Consider the following 21005-nt stretch of genomic DNA (forward strand, 5'->3'; position numbering starts at 1 on the left):
GTATCAACTGGCCCAAAGAAGCAGCGTCAGCGAACACATCGACATCAGAGACGTACTGGACTGGGCGTATTATATCGAGCGGCTGAGTGGCGCTATACAGAAGATTAATACCATTCCAGACCCTTTAGCACTATTTGCCTAGTCGCGCGCGAGTCCATAAAAACGCAACTTCAGTATGGACTCGCGCGCGACAAGGCAAGTTACTCGCCAGAGGGCCCAGCGCCAAGCGCAGGGGGGCGTTGTCTGACACTATGTTTCAACTGGCCCAAAGATAGCAGCATCGACATAAGGAATGTGCTCGACGCGGCGCATTATATTGAACGACTTAGTGGAGTGCCACTGAAGCGCTACAGAAGATCATCACCATACCAGCCGCCATGCAGGGGGTAAACTATACTTCCACAGCCTGATCTTCACGAACTAATATTTATTCTTGAATGCAACTTAGTTAACAGCATTCATGGCTACACGCGCAATCATGTCATATTTTAATTCCTGATTTCTCTAACATTATTTTTGTCCTGTGACTAGTTGGACAACCCGGTACCTCGCGTGCAGTACCCCGACTGGCTACACAAGAAAATGCTAGCCAAGACCGACAAGTTCAAGACAAGGAAAATCACGGACATGTTCACCGCGCAGCCAAAGGAGAAACGGGACAATACCAATGAAAATAATGATGGGAACGTGGTAAGTTATCTCGGACTCGCGTTTGCAGTATACCAAGATGCGTAAGATTCCAAAACCAGCAAATTCAATAGAGAAGTCGTCAATCAACAGTCTAATATGTGCATTAAAAAACAATTGAACTACTCGCAATATGGTGGGTGGGTCATTTTTACTGATGATTCTCAATATAATTTGAGACAGCAGAGCCTTTAGTTTTGTTCATTCCATTCGTACCTGCTTTAACACTGGATAGGATGTTTAAACAGTTAATTTTGATAAATCTGTAGTTATACTACTACTATTGTTTATAAAAATAAACTACAATTTATGACATAATAACTTAGAATTTAATGCACAGGATACAGAAATGGATATGGAGGATATCGGCAAAGATGACACTCCTCGCCCGTCCCGGCCCATGGTGACGGTGAAGCGAAAACGGGAAGAGTCGCCTGTGAAAGAAGCTGCCACCTGGCGGGAGGCTTTTGGCCCGCCTCCACCTTTTGGCACTACGCGGGTAAGATTTAGGAGGCTTATATGTGTGAGGCAGTTCAAGAAGGTCTATATCTACAAACCCCTTATTCATAACTGTTCACTAAAGTTATTAGTAGTAGTAGTAGTAGTAGTAACTCTTTATTGTACAAAAACACATTAAAAATAACATACATTGAGATGCCAAGTACAAAGGCGAACTTATCCCATAGAGGGAGTTATCAAGACGATAAAGTTCGTTTATCCCTTTCCGACGTATTGGTGCCATAGAAAAGGACAAACGAACTTTATGGGTTTGATAACTTTGGTAAAAGTTTATGAATAAGGGGGAAAGAGTCTGCAATTTTGCCTCTTCGTGTGGAGGGTCAGCGGGCGTACCATACTAGTAACCTTATCTCGTCGATGCGTCCTTATCGCACTCACCAATAGTGCGAAAAGGACGGCCCGACGTGATATGCTTTATCACGCGACCGTGCCCGCCAGGTTTCTACTTATATCCACCCAAAGGCTTTCATGGTTATTTTCATTTCATTCCTTCACATCTGAAACTAAAATATTTATTACAGGAAGAACGAAGAGCTTGGATATTGTTCCAAAAGAAGAAATGGAAATGGCAGATAGAGCAACGAAAGATGTCCAACAGGAGTAAACGAGGTAATTAACTTGTTGACATAATTTTGGATTACGTGAATTAACCACAGAACCGCCTATTTTAATAGCCATAAGGAACACTTACCCGCATTGACCTTACATAAATTCACGTCTGTAGTGTACAGGGTAACGGTCGAAACAGGGTACAGATTTGCGAAATGTTTTTCCTTCGTATTTTCAAGCGAACTCACGAAAGAGGGCTATTTCAATCAGTCTCAGTACAAGAAGTACTATTGTTGACCGAAAGAACACGACTAATACGAACGTTTCCGACAAAATACTATTTCTCAAACATGCAATGAAATATTGTCTTTACGTTCCTTAAAATGGGCTGGGAAGTATCGCTTTTTGGGCGCAACAACTCGAGAGGACTGTAAAGGGATTTCATATTATTTTTTAGGCCTAGGCCTGCAAAGTAACTTTTTTTTTATAAAATATTGTCCTTTAGAGCATTTTTTTTATTTCATTGTATGTTTGAGAAAAGCACTATACATGCCTCGGCGTGAAAACGGATTCCCGGCCTCGTATCCCTATCCGTATATACCCACTTGGCCGGAAATCCTCATTTTCCCGGCCTCTGATGTAATGTACTATTACTAAACCCATTACGCATTACATATGAACATGAAACTGCTCAAGTTTAAGTGCCACTCAGCAATTAAGGTAATGAGAGACAACGATAGTTTACCATAAATTTTACAACAGGTAGGATGGATAACGAGAGCTCCGTGTCGGCGCCCCGCAGCCTGGGCCCCGCGGCCACGCTCGGCAGCTTCATCAAGCGCGCGCAGCGCACGCTACTCAACACGCCGTGGCAGATCATTCAGGTATGCACCTCACTAACACGTCTTATACTTAATTTCCTACAGCTAGCAGGTTGTCAAATTTATGACTACTAATTTTTAAAATCTTTTACTTCTACCATCGACGATTTAATACGGGACTGACAAAGCCCATACAAAAAAGCGTACCCCTGAAATTTATGAGCCTTTTAGGCTTAAAACTAGATGGCGCTGTTTCGCAGCCTAGAAGTGGCCAGAATCATATTTTCCCCATATAATTTTGCGTGTTTTAACCCCCGACGCAAAAACGACGGGGTGTTATAAGTTTGACGTGTCTGTCTGTCTCTGTGTGTGTCTGTCTGTGACATCGTAGCCCCCGAACGGATGAACCGATTTAGATTTAGTTTTTTTTTGTTTGAAAGCTGAGTTAGTCGGGAGTGTTCTTAGCCATGTTTCATGAAAATCGGTCTACTATGTCACAGTCGGGGTTTTTTTCAAAATTTTAATTTTGTGGTTAGGTTTTTATTTTTTATAAGAGCAATTTACATGCTTCTTTATTTTAATATCATGATATCACGTCAATACACATTTTGAAAAAAAAATAATTGTAGGCATCATCAGTGTAGTTATGATATTCCTAATTTAATTCATAATTCATTTATTGCATTTGTAATCATGTGTTACACAAGGTCTTAAATAGGCTATTTACAGCAAAAGATCACATGAACCCTGTTAGGGTATACAGCAATATACTTACTTAACTAAGACTAAAACTATAATTATTTATATAAAATGGATTTTTAAATAACATGCATTTTAAGCAACATTACACGGACATGTAGTGGCAAAATTTATTTTGAAATTGATAAAATTTATTGGTATACATTTTAATTCAATTTAATTTATAAGCATTTTCATTTTTAGGTTTCACTTAATTAATACTTCATTAATGGAATTAAATGTCAACAATAAAATAACTAAATTGAAATGCAATAATAAAAAACCTAATTGTATGCAATAATAAATTAGAAATCAATTGGATTATTAAAATTATAAAGTTACTGATATATTATTTAATTCTTTCTATTATATATTATTTTACATGTCTAACATTGTATCATTGAAAAACTCATCTATAGAATAATAACATTTTTTAATTAATAACTCTTTTAATTTTCGTTTAAACACTTCATCTTTAGTTTCGTTTTTTATTTCATCTGGTATTTTGTTAGCTATTAATATGCATCGGTAATACGGACCATTTCTGAACATTGCCAGTGTTGAAGGGGGTAATTCAAGCTCGTTTACATTATTTCGTCTCTGGGATTTTATTACTTTTTGTTTAAACAAGTTAATGTTATTCCTAACGAATAGCGCTGCTTCGAGGATGTACATAGATAGTATTTAATAGGTGGCGCTAAAACTGGAGTTACGATTCTTAGTATGAAGACTGTAAATCCTATATAAATTATCCTTGCTCCTACACAACACACAATTCTTACAAATTACGAGTGACTAAATGTTTGTTCTATTTTTTAGGTTCTTGAAACCTCAGAACCCGGTCTCTTCCGCCTCTGGGCCCTAGTGGGCAGCGACCTCCACCAGATCAAGCTCACGGTCCCCCGCATCTTCTACGTGAACAGCCGCGTGGCGCGAGACACCGACAGCGGCCAGCACTGGCGCAAGTGCAGCCGAGTACTGCCGCGGGCGCACCCAGTGCTGCACCTGTACCAGTACAGTGTGAGCGAGCAGCTCTACAGGGAGCATCAGGAGTGAGTGTGTAGCTTGAGTGGCTAGAGACAGCGGCCAGCACTGGCGCAAGTGCAGCCGAGTACTGCCGCGAGCGCACCCGGTGCTGCACCTCTACCAGTACAGTGTGAGCGAGCAGCTCTACAGGGAGCATCAGGAGTGAGTGTGTAGCTTGAGTGGCTAGAGACAGCGGCCAGCACTGGCGCAAGTGCAGCCGAGTACTGCCGTGAGCGCACCCGGTGCTGCACCTGTACCAGTACAGTGTGAGCGAGCAGCTCTACAGGGAGCATCAGGAGTAAGTGTGTAGCTTGAGTGGCTAGAGACAGCGGCCAGCACTGGCGCAAGTGCAGCCGAGTACTGCCGCGAGCGCACCCGGTGCTGCACCTGTACCAGTACAGTGTGAGCGAGCAGCTCTACAGGGAGCATCAGGAGTAAGTGTGTAGCTTGAGTGGCTAGAGACAGCGGCCAGCACTGGCGCAAGTGCAGCCGAGTACTGCCGCGAGCGCACCCGGTGCTGCACCTCTACCAGTACAGTGTGAGCGAGCAGCTCTACAGGGAGCATCAGGAGTGAGTGTGTAGCTTGAGTGGCTAGAGACAGCGGCCAGCACTGGCGCAAGTGCAGCCGAGTACTGCCGCGAGCGCACCCGGTGCTGCACCTCTACCAGTACAGTGTGAGCGAGCAGCTCTACAGGGAGCATCAGGAGTAAGTGTGTAGCTTGAGTGGCTAGAGACAGCGGCCAGCACTGGCGCAAGTGCAGCCGAGTACTGCCGCGAGCGCACCCGGTGCTGCACCTCTACCAGTACAGTGTGAGCGAGCAGCTCTACAGGGAGCATCAGGAGTGAGTGTGTAGCTTGAGTGGCTAGAGACAGCGGCCAGCACTGGCGCAAGTGCAGCCGAGTACTGCCGCGAGCGCACCCGGTGCTGCACCTCTACCAGTACAGTGTGAGCGAGCAGCTCTACAGGGAGCATCAGGAGTGAGTGTGTAGCTTGAGTGGCTAGAGACAGCGGCCAGCACTGGCGCAAGTGCAGCCGAGTACTGCCGCGGGCGCACCCGGTGCTGCACCTCTACCAGTACAGTGTGAGCGAGCAGCTCTACAGGGAGCATTAGGAGTGAGTGTGTAGCTTGAGTGGCTAGAGACAGCGGCCAGCACTGGCGCAAGTGCAGCCGAGTACTGCCGCGAGCGCACCCGGTGCTGCACCTGTACCAGTACAGTGTGAGCGAGCAGCTCTACAGGGAGCATCAGGAGTGAGTGTGTAGCTTGAGTGGCAAGAGACAGCGGCCAGCACTGGCGCAAGTGCAGCCGAGTACTGCCGCGAGCGCACCCGGTGCTGCACCTGTACCAGTACAGTGTGAGCGAGCAGCTCTACAGGGAGCATCAGGAGTGAGTGTGTAGCTTGAGTGGCAAGAGACAGCGGCCAGCACTGGCGCAAGTGCAGCCGAGTACTGCCGCGAGCGCACCCGGTGCTGCACCTGTACCAGTACAGTGTGAGCGAGCAGCTCTACAGGGAGCATCAGGAGTAAGTGGACGGTCGAGTAGCTCTCCTGATAGCAGACACAACTTAAGTTAATACATTTTCTCAAACATGCAATGAAATATTGTCTTTACGTTCCTTAAAATGGGCTGGGAAGTATCGCTTTTTGGGCGCAACAACTCGAGAGGACTGTAAAGGGATTTCATATTATTTTTTAGGCCTAGGCCTGCAAAGTAACTTTTTTTTATAAAATATTGTCCTTTAGAGCATTTTTTTTTATTTCATTGTATGTTTGAGAAAAGCACTATACATGCCTCGGCGTGAAAATGGATTCCCGGCCTCGTATCCCTATCCGGCCTCGCTCGCACGCTCGCTCGGCGATATATATACCCACTTGGCCGGAAATCCTCATTTTCCCGGCCTCTGATGTAATGTACTATTATTCATTCAATAGCTGGGGCGTAAAGTCTCAAAGGACGACATTTTCTTGGATTTTACAAGTTATTGTGGACGATAAAGTGAATAAAATATACTATATCTCGTATTGAATACAACAAAATTATGTTTCACTATACCAACTAATAAAGGCTTACTTTGCTATTCGAAAACAGATAGCAAAATTGCATTTTATTCACAAGAGTGCAAAGTAATTTCTTACAAATTTTAACTTGATGTCTTAAGCTGGCTTATAGAATTTAGCTATATATGATGATTTTGAATCGTAAAAATCTAATAAATTGATGGATTTGATTTAATTTGGTCTTTTAGAGTCAGTATTTTGTTCGTGTTGGTGTGATGAATAATGTTGTGTTTCACTCGGTTTGTTTCAAATGGTTGGTGTTTAACCTTCGTGCCTTGAAACCCTCGCAACGCTCAAGATTCCACTTTTTGAATCACTCGCTGCGCTCGCGGTTTAATATTGGAATCTTTCGCTTGCTCGGGTATCAATATTGGCACGTGCGGTTAAACAACTTTGCTCCCTTGTAAAACAAATAACTATTGTTACAGAGAGCTGATAGCTGAGCTGTCGGCGCCCGAGATTGAAGGCATCTACGAGACGCAGATGAGTCTCGAATTCCGAGTACTAGTGCAGCTGGGCTGTATATGCACGGTGGACCCCGACGAGGCCAGACGGTAAGAACTTCTACTACAAATCCTACATCACAGTATAATAAATAGTACTATCGTACAGTATGGCCACTCCCGCTCCCCGCTGAAAGTGCCGCCCACCCCCTCTCGGTTACCTCACAGTTACTGCCTGTCAAAAACGCGAACAGTCGACCTGTCATACTTCACTCATACAAGCAGAGTGCCCGTTCACCTACACGAGCTTAGAATGTGTGATAGGAACGCGCCTCTTTCATATATTTGATCGCCAGTGTCCGAGGTGTGCCTAAATGTTACTCCAAGATCGAAGGCTATATAAATAAGTCGTAATTCATTTTGCGCCACGCAAATCGTGCGTAATCAGCGTCAACACCGTCGGAATGTTTGATATTTTGCTGTAGCCGTGTACGTCAGATATCTTTGGTGTTTAAATGATTAAAATAATCCTATACATACGCGCCTTGCCTACAATCCCCCAGAGTGTGTTTGACTGTTTTTAATATAATGATTTAACTGATTCCAACTTTCAGAGACTTGCTGTAAGGCGTTTATTTATTTATGTTATGGAGAACCAACAGCTATTAAACTAATAGTGTACAACAAGATATGATTCAGAAAGCCAATTACAGGATCTCACAGATAGATACAAAGTAATATTAATTAAACTAATATATCTAATATATGGGTTAAATTGTGGCGTATAGGCGGGAGGCTGGCAACCTGTCACTGCAATGTCACAGTTTCGTTTTCTTACAACCCCTTATTTGCCAAGAGTGGCACTGAAGCTTTAGTAGTTTCATGTGTTCTGCCTACCCCTTTATGGGATACAGGCGTGATTGTATGTATGTTGTATGTGTAATATATCTTATTTTTTCAATATTTAATTCTAGTTTTATGTTGGCAGACTTGTCCACCAAGGCTCGAACTCGGATTCCTTCACACTGAGCCAACTGCAGTTCAAAAGCGTTGCTCATCAACCATACCTTCAGAAACAGGTAAGACAACAACTCTTCTTCTTCTTCGTGGAAAAGGATCAAGTAAAACTAAATTTAGACATCAAGTAAATCTATTATATTGCCTTATGTATGAGATTAGTTAAAATATAGACGAACGACACGATTATCGGTGTGTGGTGTGGGTGGATTCTAGTCCCTTCCAAGACAATGATTATTCCACTATTGATTTACCTCCTTATTCATAAACGTTTACTGAATATGAGAAGCCGATGAAAATCGTTTGTTCCTTTCCATCATACCAACAACATACAACATACAATCACGCCTGTATCCCATAACACATGCAACACACATAACATAACATAGGCAGAACACATTAAACAACTAAAGCTTCAGTGCCACTCTTGGGTTGAAAGAAAACGAAACTATGACATTGCAGTGACAGGTTGCCAGCCTCTCGCCTACGCCACAATTTAACCCATGCCAATACGTAAGAAAGGGAAAAACGGCTTATTTACTTATTAGTGGCTTATTAACTTGTAAAAAATAAACGTTTACGAATAAGGGTCACTTGCACCACCGAAAATGAAGTGTTAACCCGAGGTTAACTCACCATTTTATATGGAATTTGACAGTTGACAGCCCACTAACCTCGAGTTAAGCGGGTGGTGCAAGTGGCCCAAGGGGGTAAGTATACAATATCGCGTCGGCGTTACTAATTATGACATGAACTGCGGTAGCCGTATCAGAAGTGTAACGCTTTTATTGTAGATGTCGCTACTTCGCTAAGGTACGATCCAGGTAAGGTAAGTCCAGTACGTTTATGTATACATTTTTTTCAACCTACTATTCTCCTGTTTTCTTACAGAACGGCGTAGCCCCCCTAAAGCATATCTACCTATACCAGCACTCCGCCCTGAACTCAACTCGCAGTATGTGGGCGCTCGTGCTCGGGCCCACGAAGAAGGCGCTCGTCATAGTGCAAGACTCCGTCAAGACCAACCAGGTGCCCAACATGCACACGCTGCTAGCCGCCGAGACCGCTGCCAAGTAAGCTATACTATAACACGTCTACCTACACCAGTACTGGACTCTACTCGCGGGCCCTCGAAGAAGGCTCTCGTCATAGTGCAAGACTCCGTCAAGACCAACCAGGTGCCCAACATGCACACGCTGCTAGCCGCCGAGACCGCTGCCAAGTAAGCTATACTATAACTCTACTTATACCAGTACAGAACTCTACTCACGGGCCCTCGAAGAAGGCGCTCGTCATAGTGCAAGACTCCGTCAAGACCAACCAGGTGCCCAACATGCACACGCTGCTAGCCGCCGAGACCGCTGCCAAGTAAACTATACTATAACTCTACTTATACCAGTACAGAACTCTACTCACGGGCCCTCGAAGAAGGCGCTCGTCATAGTGCAAGACTCCGTCAAGACCAACCAGGTGCCCAACATGCACACGCTGCTAGCCGCCGAGACCGCTGCCAAGTAAGCTATACGTCATACATCTACCTATGCCAAGACTAGGCCCTAAACTTTACCCGCAGCCGCCAAGTAAGTTGTTCTGCTTAAGTGCTACACGGAATCGGAAAGTAAAATACGACCTTCAAGAAAAAAAGCGTACATGCATCTTAAATGCTGGCAACGCACCTCAAATCCTTTTTTGGTGTTTCGGGTGTCCATGAGCAGCAGTGATTACTATCAGGCTACCTATAACGAGCAGCGTTTGCAATAAAAAAATCCAGTTTAAAAACAGTAGTTTGTGAATTTGTTCGTAAACTGTTTGTACTCCAAAGATCGATTATTTTTGGCGCAGGAGTAGTGTACAAAATATATAAATTGTAACTAAAATTCCTCTCCCCTTCCATAGTAGGCCAAATCCAAATCATCAACAACATTCTCTAAATCTTATACTTTTAAACGAGCAATTCTTGTATATTTATTTATTTATTTATTTATTTATATATTTATATATACTGACGATCTCGAAAACCGCTCTAACGATTTCGCTGAAATTTGTTATGTGGTGGTTTTTGGGGGTGAAAAATCGATCTAACTTATCCTTAGGTCCCGGAAAACGCGAATTTTCGAGTGTTCATGCGTTTTTCTTCGCGCGCCATCTCGTGTGCAGTAGTTGTACTGTTAAGACAGAATTCTTTCGGTCGATGTAAGTACTATTTATTGCAAACACTAGATGGCGACACAGGTCAAGGCTAAAACGAATAGAAAAATACACTATTTGAGTTTTTGTGGCGAAACGCGCGCCATCTCGTGTGGAGTAGTTGTGTTGTTAAGGCTGAGAATTCTTTCGCTCGATGTAGGTACTATTCATTTTTGAACTTAATGGCGACACATGTCAAGGTTACGAAACAGAACCGAGCGAAGCTCGGTCGCCCAGATATTACTTTATTAAGGTACATCGAGGCAAATCTCGACTGGGGGACAAATGTAACTGGTCCATTTTTTCCATGTTTTACAATATTTGCATTATTAAATAGAGTGTCCACCGGTTATATATGGTTGGCGTGTTCAGTGGATAAATGCAGAACTCAAATCATAGTGTAATAATGGAAGAATTGATGATCACAATACAATTTTATTTTTTTTCATAGAATCAACCTGGGCACAGAGGAAAGTACCCTTCCGAGCACCGACCTGACCTGGGAAGTAGCGGTAGAGACGGAGCCCCGCGCAGTGTACAGGAGAATAGGCCGCGCTCTACAACGGTACCGCGAGGAGCATTCCGGGCCCACGCTGGTAGCGCTGCAGACTCTACATAGCGTGCCGGCGCTACTCGCTTTAGTGCCTGGTAAGATCCTAGTTTTAGCTTAACACACACATATGTTACACAGTTGAAAGTAATCTATCATACGTGCATTTTCAGAATTTGGGACAACCCAATTAGCGACAGTTGTTAACAAAAATTAACTCACTGTCAGTTTCGTGATGATAATTAAGCATGATATGTCTATAAAAACATTGTTTTTATGTTAATAACATAAACTTTAAGCAATAATCTACATTCAGAATGTGAAAAAAGTAAAATTTTAGACAGGTTTTATGCTTAATTGTCATAAAACTGACAGCGAGTTAATTTTTGTTAACAACTGTCGCTAACTGCCGTGTCCCAAATTCTGAAAATGTCCATACTCTTACTTGGGAAGTAGCAGTAGAGTCGGATCCTCGCGCGTTCCCAAGACATGCTTTGACAGAGAAAAATGGCCTCATTAAGGAAGATAGCCTGTTAGCAGGAATAGATCAGACTTCCTTGTTTTATCACTATCACCGCCCGGGCCTTTTTTCATAGCAGGGTTAACCCTTTTTAGGTCACTGGTCTCAAAAAAGACCACCTTGTAAGAATATCTTTTTGTATCTTTTTCTTTTACACAAAATTTTTAGGACTCTGGCAATGTGGTTTGAATCCACTTTTTTTTAGTCTTGTCCGTTAAAGGGTTAATTCGTGAAAGTAAACCAAATTCAACTCGCTCAAATTGGGTGTTATGTATTTCCCATTTGGGCGTCATAATGTTACACGTTATTAATTACATTTTATATTACAGGTCTATCGGAGTTCCCCTTGGTGCCACTGCACGTGCGTGACGTTGAGACACTGTACAACACACTCGACTGGCAGCGTGTGGGCGCTCGCACCATTGTACGGCACTACCTCAACCTGGAGTCCGTGCTCACTCTCACCGCGGAGCAGTGCAGGTGACCCGTCATACTACAGATCTGTCGTAGCTCCCTCTAGTACCGTGACGTTGAGACACTGTACAACACACTCGACTGGCAGCGTGTGGGCGCTCGCACCATTGTACGGCACTACCTCAACCTGGAGTCCGTGCTCACTCTCACCGCGGAGCAGTGCAGGTGACCCGTCATACTACAGATCTGTCGTAGCTCCCTCTAGTACCGTGACGTTGAGACACTGTACAACACACTCGACTGGCAGCGTGTGGGCGCTCGCACCTTTGTACGCCACTACCTCAACCTGGAGTCCGTGCTCACTCTCACCGCTAGGCTTGTGTCGTTCACGAACTATGAACTGTTAGGAATAAAATCCCATCGATGACCGAAATGAACTGAATCTTTCCGTGCTCTGTGAATCGGTCTTTGCTCATTTAGTTCAGTATAGGATCGGCGAGCGCGAGCGGTTTGGATCAAGAAAGAGTGTGTGACGGCGCCGACCGGGAGCGAGGTATTTAGCAAAGCGACACAAAAACGTCAAGTTTTCATATTAAGCTTCGGTTACTTACAACCTTTCGGCCCGGAATTGTTATTGTCTGTGGAATATTCGTATCTTTTTTTTATTTTTATTTTATTTTATTATGGCAACAAACAGTCATTACATCAAAAGATACAATAGATGGAATACATAAAAGACAAACAGTGCCGAAAATTTAACAAATAGGTATTGTTCAATAATTATAAAAGTTGATACTGAGCGGTAGAAATAGATTTTACGTGCAACCCAACCGGCAGCGTTACATTTTAACCGATAATCTTGTACACCATATGTGCAAATAATAAATAAATTATAAACGCTGTCAGTTAAGCTGCCTACGGGATCCAGTAACACAGACAATATTAAATGATAATTAATTAATAACTTCAGTTATAGTAATTTGTTCTTATACCTTACGATCGATAAGTTCATTATAATTATACCTACATATATCGGTATATTACTTAGTTACTGAGTTATAGTTATTACGTTAGTGGAGATCTAGCCATTATGACTTATTGATTGGCATAATTTAACAGGCAGTTAGATATATCATTTTTAAACTTTGAAATAGATACATTAAAAGGGTTTATATGCATAAAGACATTATTATACATTTCAGGCGCGCGGGAGAGGAAACAATTTTTTGTATATTTTTTCTTCAAGTGAGGGGGTGAAAACAGATATTTTTTACGTGAGGAGCGGGCTGGTCGAGTACTGCATGAAAGTTTAATTTTTGATAGCAAAGTAGGGGAGTCGATTAGATTATTTATAATTTTAAATAAAATTGTCGCGTCAGTTAATTTGCGTCTGTTTTCTAGGGATAAGATGTTGTAGTGTTGTAGGGATTCCTGATAACTGGAGTTCTTACGAAAATTGCGATAGTTAAGAATTTTGATAAATTTTTTTTGGACCTTTTCTATTCTCGATTTATGACATTGGAAGTAAGGGCTCCATACGACACTACTAAAGTCTAATATGGATCGTACAAATGAAAAATATAAAATTTTGAGGGTTTTATTGGTTTTAAAAGGTTTACTGAGTCTATTGATTAGGCCTAGGTTTCGAAATGCTCTTTGAACTATTTTGTCTATGTGTGCATTAAAAGATACTTTGTCATCCATTATAATACCTAAATCTCTAATATTGGTCGTACGTTTAAGTGTGTCATCACAAAGGTTGTAGTTAAATATTATTGGATGTTTTTTACGGGTATAACTAATAACAGAGCACTTATCTGAATTTAAAAACAATTGATTTTGTGAACAGTATGAAGATAAGGCTCTAAGATCATCCTGCAGATCCAAACAATCTTTGACCGAGGTGACTACTTTAAATAGTTTCGTATCGTCAGCATATAATAAGTGATTTGAGTTGTTAAGTGTTGTGCCAATATCATTGATATAAACTGTAAATAAAAGAGGCCCCAAATGAGATCCCTGAGGGATACCAGAGGGCACGCTAAGATAATTAGAACAGTACCCTTTAACACATACGGCCTGACTGCGATTACGTACATATGAGTCGATCCATCTTAGAAGGCTGCCGTGCACACCGGCGTCCAAAAGCTTGTTAATAAGCAAATCGTGGTTAATTTTATCGAACGCCTTTGAAAAGTCGGTGTACACGACATCGATCTGTTGGTTTCTGTCCATGGCTTGAAGTATAAAGTCTGTAAAAGTCAACATATTAGATTCGACACTCCTACATTTGAAAAAACCGTGTTGATGTTCGGATATATGGTGTTTCAATGCTCCAAACAATTCTTCACTAACAATTTTTTCAAAAACTTTGCCTAGCACGCACAGTTTGGAGATAGGCCTATACTGATCAACGAGTGCCTTACCCTCAGTTGTTTTGGGTATGGGTGTTATTATTGAAGATTTCCATATGCACGGAAATATTCCTGTCTTTAGAGAAAATAGGAAAATATACGTAATAGGTTCAGCAAGTTCAGCTGCACATTTAGAGATTAAAAGTGGATGTATTCCATCGGAACCGGCGCCCTTATGAACGTTTACACGTCGCAACTCCCGAAGGACAATATCTTTATTCAAATTAATAGATTCTATATCTACGGCTGTTTCGGAAGTATTTGAGAAGTTTAACGTAATATTTGAATTGTTTTCTATAAATACGGAATGAAAATATCTGTTAAAAGCATTACATATATCTATACCCTCAGTTAGAACATTATTTTTATAAATCATTTTGTCAGGAATGTCATTATTCATTGTTTTATTTTTAACAAAGGCCCAAAAGTACTTAGGGTGCTCATTTATTTTTTGTTCACTAAAATCAATGTAATTATTGTAGCAATCTCGTTCCATTTTTCTAAATCTTTTTCTTAAAGTGGCATAGGTTAGGTAATCTTTTCTATTTCCGTATATTTTCCATTTCTTATGTATTTTTTGTTTTTCTTTACCTAATTTAATAAGAGGCTTAGTAAACCAGGGGGTGTTTATTACTATTATTTGATATGAGTCTACAGGGAACATGTTTAGCTATAAGTTCGTTAAGAGTTTTATAAAAATATGTGGCCATGTCCTCGACCAGTGACATAGATGAGAATACGGTTAACCAATCTATAATCGAAAGACCGGCGCGTATAGATTCAAAGTCTGCTTTAAAAAACATTTTTTTGTTGATTTTATTATTTATAAGTGAAGTTGGTAAGGACAAGGACAAGGCTATCTCGAGGGCTTTGTGATGAGGATCCTCAGAAACTAAAGGTGACTTGCATGTCAATACGTTACAGAATTTATTACATAGCACTAAGTCTAAAAGTTTGTTATTAGTATTAAATGAAAAGTTGTATTGGGACAGTAGGGATAAACTCATAAAATCAGATAATAGGGAGCTGTAGTAATCATTGTTGGTTGTAATGTCGATTAAGCCACTATCCTCATCGCGGAACCAAATTGCGTTAGATATATTAAAATCACCGAGTATGAGAAACAAATCGTTATTATACGTATCGAGTACTTGTTCAGCCCTAGATAAAAATGAGTTAAATTGTCGGTCGTAATTTTCACCATGCGGAATGTATGTGCATATAATATGTAGATGTGTAGGCGCGAGCGAGTCGCGCGAATCGAAGCCGGCCCGCGGCGCGACCGCCGCCGCCGCGAGCGGCAAGCTCACCCACAGCTCGTCGGCCGGCGGCGGCGCGCGCCACTCGGCTCGCTCCGACGCACACAGCTCGCGGCGCACCGCGACAGCCACACCACCACCCCGCTGGCACCCGCTAGCCTCAGCATCACGGTCGCATCTAAACACCACATAGCGGCTATCGAAATATTCAGAACTGTAAAAGGAGTCATTAAGCCATGTCTCAGTGATACATAGTATGTCGTAGTCGTTGTTTATCAAATTACATAGAAATTCATGTGACTTCGTACGCAAACCCCTCACGTTTTGGTAATAAATAGAAATATTGCTAAGACTTATAACTTTGATAGATTAATAAAAATATGCCTATTTGTTTTCCTCCCGCGCAAATTATAATTATGTGAATAAAACAGCTGTAAAACATTACTATTTTAAGAACGTAGTTATATGTATTAAGCAATTTTGTTATCGATCTAACATGCGTGCAATAATTTATTACAAAATAAATTGATTTAAACTCCTGTCTCAATAGATTACAAGACATTCCCAAACTTTTATATATTATGATTTCCATTATACAAATGCGAAACATATTATTAACATACACATATGAACATGACGCTTTTAAGTACAATAATAATCTGAGTACCATGAATGCGCTAATGAGTAGTCATACAATTTTTTTAAGATCATTTTCAGATGATATATGAATTGATTTTGTATTATCATTTTTTCTTATGAAAATTTTACAGTCATTGATCCAGATATATTTATAATTGCGTTCCTTGCCGAGTTCGCGTACTGATTTGTATAACAATTTATTATGAGGAGCTAAATGATCGTTAACGAAAAGTTTGTTGTTGTTGTATAAGTCATTGGTACGCTGTACGACCTGACCGGCTATTTTATTATTAATTATGTTAAAATGTACCTACACCTACCCGCACTCTAGATGGCGCTGAACACCGCCTCGCAATTGTGGCCGCGTTCAGATGTTTTAGAAGGGCAGGTCGTTCAGCTGCGTTCGTGGCCCACTAACATGGTCTCGCCGGAAGATCAGCGCTGACCCCTCACCGCGGAGCAGTGCAGGTGACCCGTCATACTACAGATCTGTCGTAGCTCCCTCTAGTACCGTGACGTAGAAACACTGTACAACACACTCGACTGGCAGCGTGTGGGCGCTCGCACCATTGTACGGCACTACCTCAACCTGGAGTCCGTGCTCACTCTCACCGCGGAGCAGTGCAGGTGACCCGTCATACTACAGATCTGTCGTAGCTCCCTCTAGTACCGTGACGTAGAAACACTGTACAACACACTCGACTGGCAGCGTGTGGGCGCTCGCACCATTGTACGGCACTACCTCAACCTGGAGTCCGTGCTCACTCGTTGAGACACACCGCGGAGCAGTGCAGGTGACCCGTCATACTACAGATCTGTCGTAGCTCCCTCTAGTACCGTGACGTAGAAACACTGTACAACACACTCGACTGGCAGCGTGTGGGCGCTCGCACCATTGTACGGCACTACCTCAACCTGGAGTCCGTGCTCACTCTCACCGCGGAGCAGTGCAGGTGACCCGTCATACTACAGATCTGTCGTAGCTCCCTCTAGTACCGTGACGTAGAAACACTGTACAACACACTCGACTGGCAGCGTGTGGGCGCTCGCACCATTGTACGGCACTACCTCAACCTGGAGTCCGTGCTCACTCTCACCGCGGAGCAGTGCAGGTGACCCGTCATACTACAGATCTGTCGTAGCTCCCTCTAGTACCGTGACGTAGAAACACTGTACAACACACTCGACTGGCAGCGTGTGGGCGCTCGCACCATTGTACGGCACTACCTCAACCTGGAGTCCGTGCTCACTCTCACCGCGGAGCAGTGCAGGTGACCCGTCATTTCTCATGACTATGACATAGATTTACGGCTCGGAATTGACACTTAATGCCAATCTACAAATAATCGGTGGCAACAAGGCATTTTTTGTGGCGCCATCTATGTGTGGTGGAGTGTAAGCGCGTTCGTAGGCGGTCGCATTTTAATGTATGGGATGGTATGATCTTGTTATATTTAATTTATGGTCTTTCTCAGATAATAGATTTATTTTCTCAGGTTTCAGTTTAAATTACACAACATAAGTAGTTTAGTAACAAACACATATTTAATAACAGAACTTCTACGCAGATATTTCCACGTGCCGCTCGGCAACCTGCCGTCGGACCCGACGCTGTTCGGCGCGGACCTGTTCTACGCGCGGCACCTCGTCAAGCACAACTTCGTGCTGTGGGCCTCCAACCTGGAGCGCCCTGACTTAGGCGGCCGTGAGACTGATGACAACAGGTACGAATTCAAACAACTTTAAGAGATTACATTTCCTGATCACTAGTAAAATATAAGTTCTTCAATACAGATATAGTGCGAAATGTTTTTGCTTCGTATTTTCACGGAAACTCACGAACATGCTATTTCGGCCACTCAGTACAATATTATACGAACGTTGCCGAGATAATACGATGGAATATAATATTATTATGCACTATATTTGTACAATGTTTTAGTACTAATTATCTGATGGAATATAGTTTAACCCGCTTTTATCTATGAATGTCCATATATCAGCCATATATTGTGAAAAAACCAACAACTATTTTTACAGACTAGTGACAGAAGTAGAAGAGCTATCCGGCTGCACACACAACGCGTCAGGCGCGTATGACTCTGTATGCGTAGAACTGGAAAGCGACGCGTTATGTGTGTGCGCGTTGTTGCAAGCGCACCACATTCTACAGCAGGAGGGAACGAGCGTGACCACGGCGTTCAGCCGGACACAGCCAAATGATCCTATGGGTGAGATCCTTATTTCAGCATTATATCAATAATTCCCGAGTTTTGGCGACCGGTGGTCTGGTGTAGCTGGTAGTGACCCTGCCTGCTAAGCCGCGGTCCCGGGTTCGAATCCCGGTAAGATTTCCTGACTCATGGATGTTTTCTATGTATATAAATATGTATTTATCTATATAAGTATGTATATGGTCGTCTAGCCCCCATAGTACAAGCTTTGCTTTGTTTGGGGCTAGGTTGATCTGTGTAAGGTGTCCCCCAATATTGATTTATTTATTTTAATTAATTGCTTATTGTTGAGCCTATCTCTTCGAGTTTTGAGTACGCCACTAATTCCGGTCCTGAGCCAATCTCATCCAGAATCTCTTCCGAATATCGTCTACCCAACGAGCCAACGGCCACTTGCCACTCATCTCATCTGAAATCGACCACAATTCCATTAATATTTTGGAACACCGGCCTTTGCAATATTTAGTAGTATTGTTTTGATCTCCTATCACAAGTTTTATTCACAATGTTCACAGGTGTGAACGCTTCGGTAGCCTACGACGAGACAGCTCAATGCAGCGCCGCCTTCCGAGTGTTAAGGACGATGATCGCGTCCTGGCTTAGAGACGTCACAGTCTATAAAAATGTGTTTGCCGATTACCAGATAACGCACTTCTACAGGTTTGTTTTACTTCTCATTTTATGTATCTTTACATCTAGTCTGTGGGCAATTATTATGACTGAAATCTATTTTCAAATTGCATTTGGGTTGAAAGACCTGAATACGGCTGGATTAAATATGTACATGATCAATTTTGGCTTTTATTAGTTACGTTTAATGTTACTAATATGTTTTCAACATGACATTTCATATGACCAGAAAACTGCTTGCTTTCCGCAAATTTAACACAAAGAACTATTTCAGATGGCTGAAAACCCCCACATCTCTTCTATACGACCCTGCCCTTCGGCGGACGCTATACGGACTTATGAAAAAACTGTTTCTAATGTTGGTAGCAGAGTTCAAGCGACTAGGGTCCGTTATAGTGTACGCCGACTTCAACAAGATACTGCTGTGCACTAAGAAGAAGTCCGTCTTGGATGGCATTGGTAAGTCCACTAAGTAATAATAACGTGACTTCTTGTTGTCCTTTTGGTTTGATAAACATTACATAAATAATATAAATAAAAATGAAAAAATGTATTGGGGACACCTTACACAGATCAACTTAAACTGACCAAAGCGTGTACTATGGCTGCTAAGCGACGTTATACATACTTAAATAAATAAATACTAAATACATAGAAAACATCCGTGACTCAGGAACAAAATATCTGTGCTCATCACACAAATAAATTCCCTTATCGGGATTCGAATCCAGGACCGCGGCTTATGGCAAGATCGCTATGTAGGTAAGGTTCCCTTTAACTTCCGTATGCCCAAGGATCGTCCGTCTGCAATATCCTCTTCACGCTACTGCTAAACGATCTTCCTAACGCCATCGATACCGGAGAGACGTTTATGTACGCTGATGATGTAGCTGTGGTGGTTGACGCCTCGACCTATGATGAACTCGAACACAAATTAAACTTAACCGCTGCATCTGTGTCAAAGTGGTTTATGGCTAACGGACTTATATTAAACACCAAAAAGACTCAGTTTATCCACTTTGACCTCTCAAGCCGACAAACAAGACCACTGTCAGTAACGGTTAACGGTAAGCGCATAGAACAAGTAATGAATGCCACGTTTCTTGGGTTCGAGTTGAACAGCAGTCTCACGTGGAGTTGTCATATTGATAAAGTCTGCAGTAAACTGGCTACATCGTGCTTTGCACTTAAACGATTAGCGAGACTACTTCCGAAAGAAATGGTTCGGTCGTGCTATTTTGCGTCCATACACTCACACCTTCAGTATGGGGTCGAACTGTGGGCGGGAGCCGCTGATTGGGAAAGGGTGTTTCGTTTACAAAAACGGGCAGTAAGAGCTATGGTGCGGATCTCTCAAACCGAAACTGCCAAACCTCACTTTAAGTCACTCGGTATTATGACGCTACCATCTCTCCTTATTTTTAAAATGGCAGTGACCACACGAGAAGAAGTAGACGCAACGCCCAACTGTAACACGGCCCCGCGCAGGTATGAGATAGAGATGTGTCAACCCGGTTTGCCAACCCGGTTCAAACCGAGTTAGGCTCAACTCGGCCCGACTCGGTTTGACAGTTCACCAAACCGGTTCCAACGAGCAGACTGAACGCAGCCGAACGAACGTACCGATCGGTCCCACTCCCACATGACTCGACTCGAAAATGTTGATAACGAAACCGGCAATGGCTTCCCACAGACAGTCTTAAAAATTCATAATCTTAAAAAAAAATTGTATGCAATCTGACAGTTCAAACTGACACTGACAAGACACTGGCAGATCTGTCAGTGTCAATTTGCATACAATTTTTTTTTAAGATTATGAATTTTTAAGACTGTCTGTGGGAAGCCAATATCGGCATCGGAACTGCAAGCCAGCGAGTGCAAGCAGGACAGCTGTACTTTCGCGCGGAAGTGGTGCCACGGCCAGAATCTGAAACACGCTCGCGGTCCGCCCGGCCGTGCGCGCTTTAGTTTGAAATCAATTATAACAGATGGTGCTCTTTTTCCTAATAATAAATGGGAAAATATAACAGTTTACAACTATAATTAAATGCTCCCGCTATTCTGCCGTTGCCGATATTCTGTGAATTCTGTCTCCATTACGAATATTTTGATGAAATGAAATGAAATATACTTATTTGCATTAACTTAGTTTTAGTTTAGCTTGTTCAAACACAACTTTAATTGTGACGCTTTTTAAGTCGATATATCGCGCGTCACGTTATATAATGTGTTTCGGGCATAACTTGACTCGACTCGACTCAACCCGACCGACTTGATTCGTGTTTAATTTTGACGAATCGC

The 21005-nt window shown here is 42.4% G+C and overlaps 1 protein-coding gene across 1 annotated transcript in view; it reads left to right on the plus strand.

Annotated features, from left to right (window-relative positions):
• The window catches only part of LOC125232730 (DNA polymerase epsilon catalytic subunit 1), a 48301-nt gene that overhangs the window by 22255 nt on the left and 5041 nt on the right, over positions 1-21005 (plus strand). Inside the window, 17 exon segments of the mRNA XM_048138488.1 lie at positions 532-690; positions 1028-1186; positions 1728-1815; positions 2518-2639; positions 4134-4366; positions 6826-6951; positions 7829-7919; positions 8749-8930; positions 10496-10692; positions 11444-11594; positions 11677-11689; positions 11794-11892; positions 16289-16308; positions 17409-17564; positions 17881-18071; positions 18590-18734; positions 18979-19163. Coding sequence (XP_047994445.1) covers positions 532-690; positions 1028-1186; positions 1728-1815; positions 2518-2639; positions 4134-4366; positions 6826-6951; positions 7829-7919; positions 8749-8930; positions 10496-10692; positions 11444-11594; positions 11677-11689; positions 11794-11892; positions 16289-16308; positions 17409-17564; positions 17881-18071; positions 18590-18734; positions 18979-19163 — 2317 coding nt within the window.

Source organism: Leguminivora glycinivorella, chromosome 13, assembly GCF_023078275.1.
Source record: "Leguminivora glycinivorella isolate SPB_JAAS2020 chromosome 13, LegGlyc_1.1, whole genome shotgun sequence".
NCBI classification, from domain to species: domain Eukaryota; kingdom Metazoa; phylum Arthropoda; class Insecta; order Lepidoptera; family Tortricidae; genus Leguminivora; species Leguminivora glycinivorella.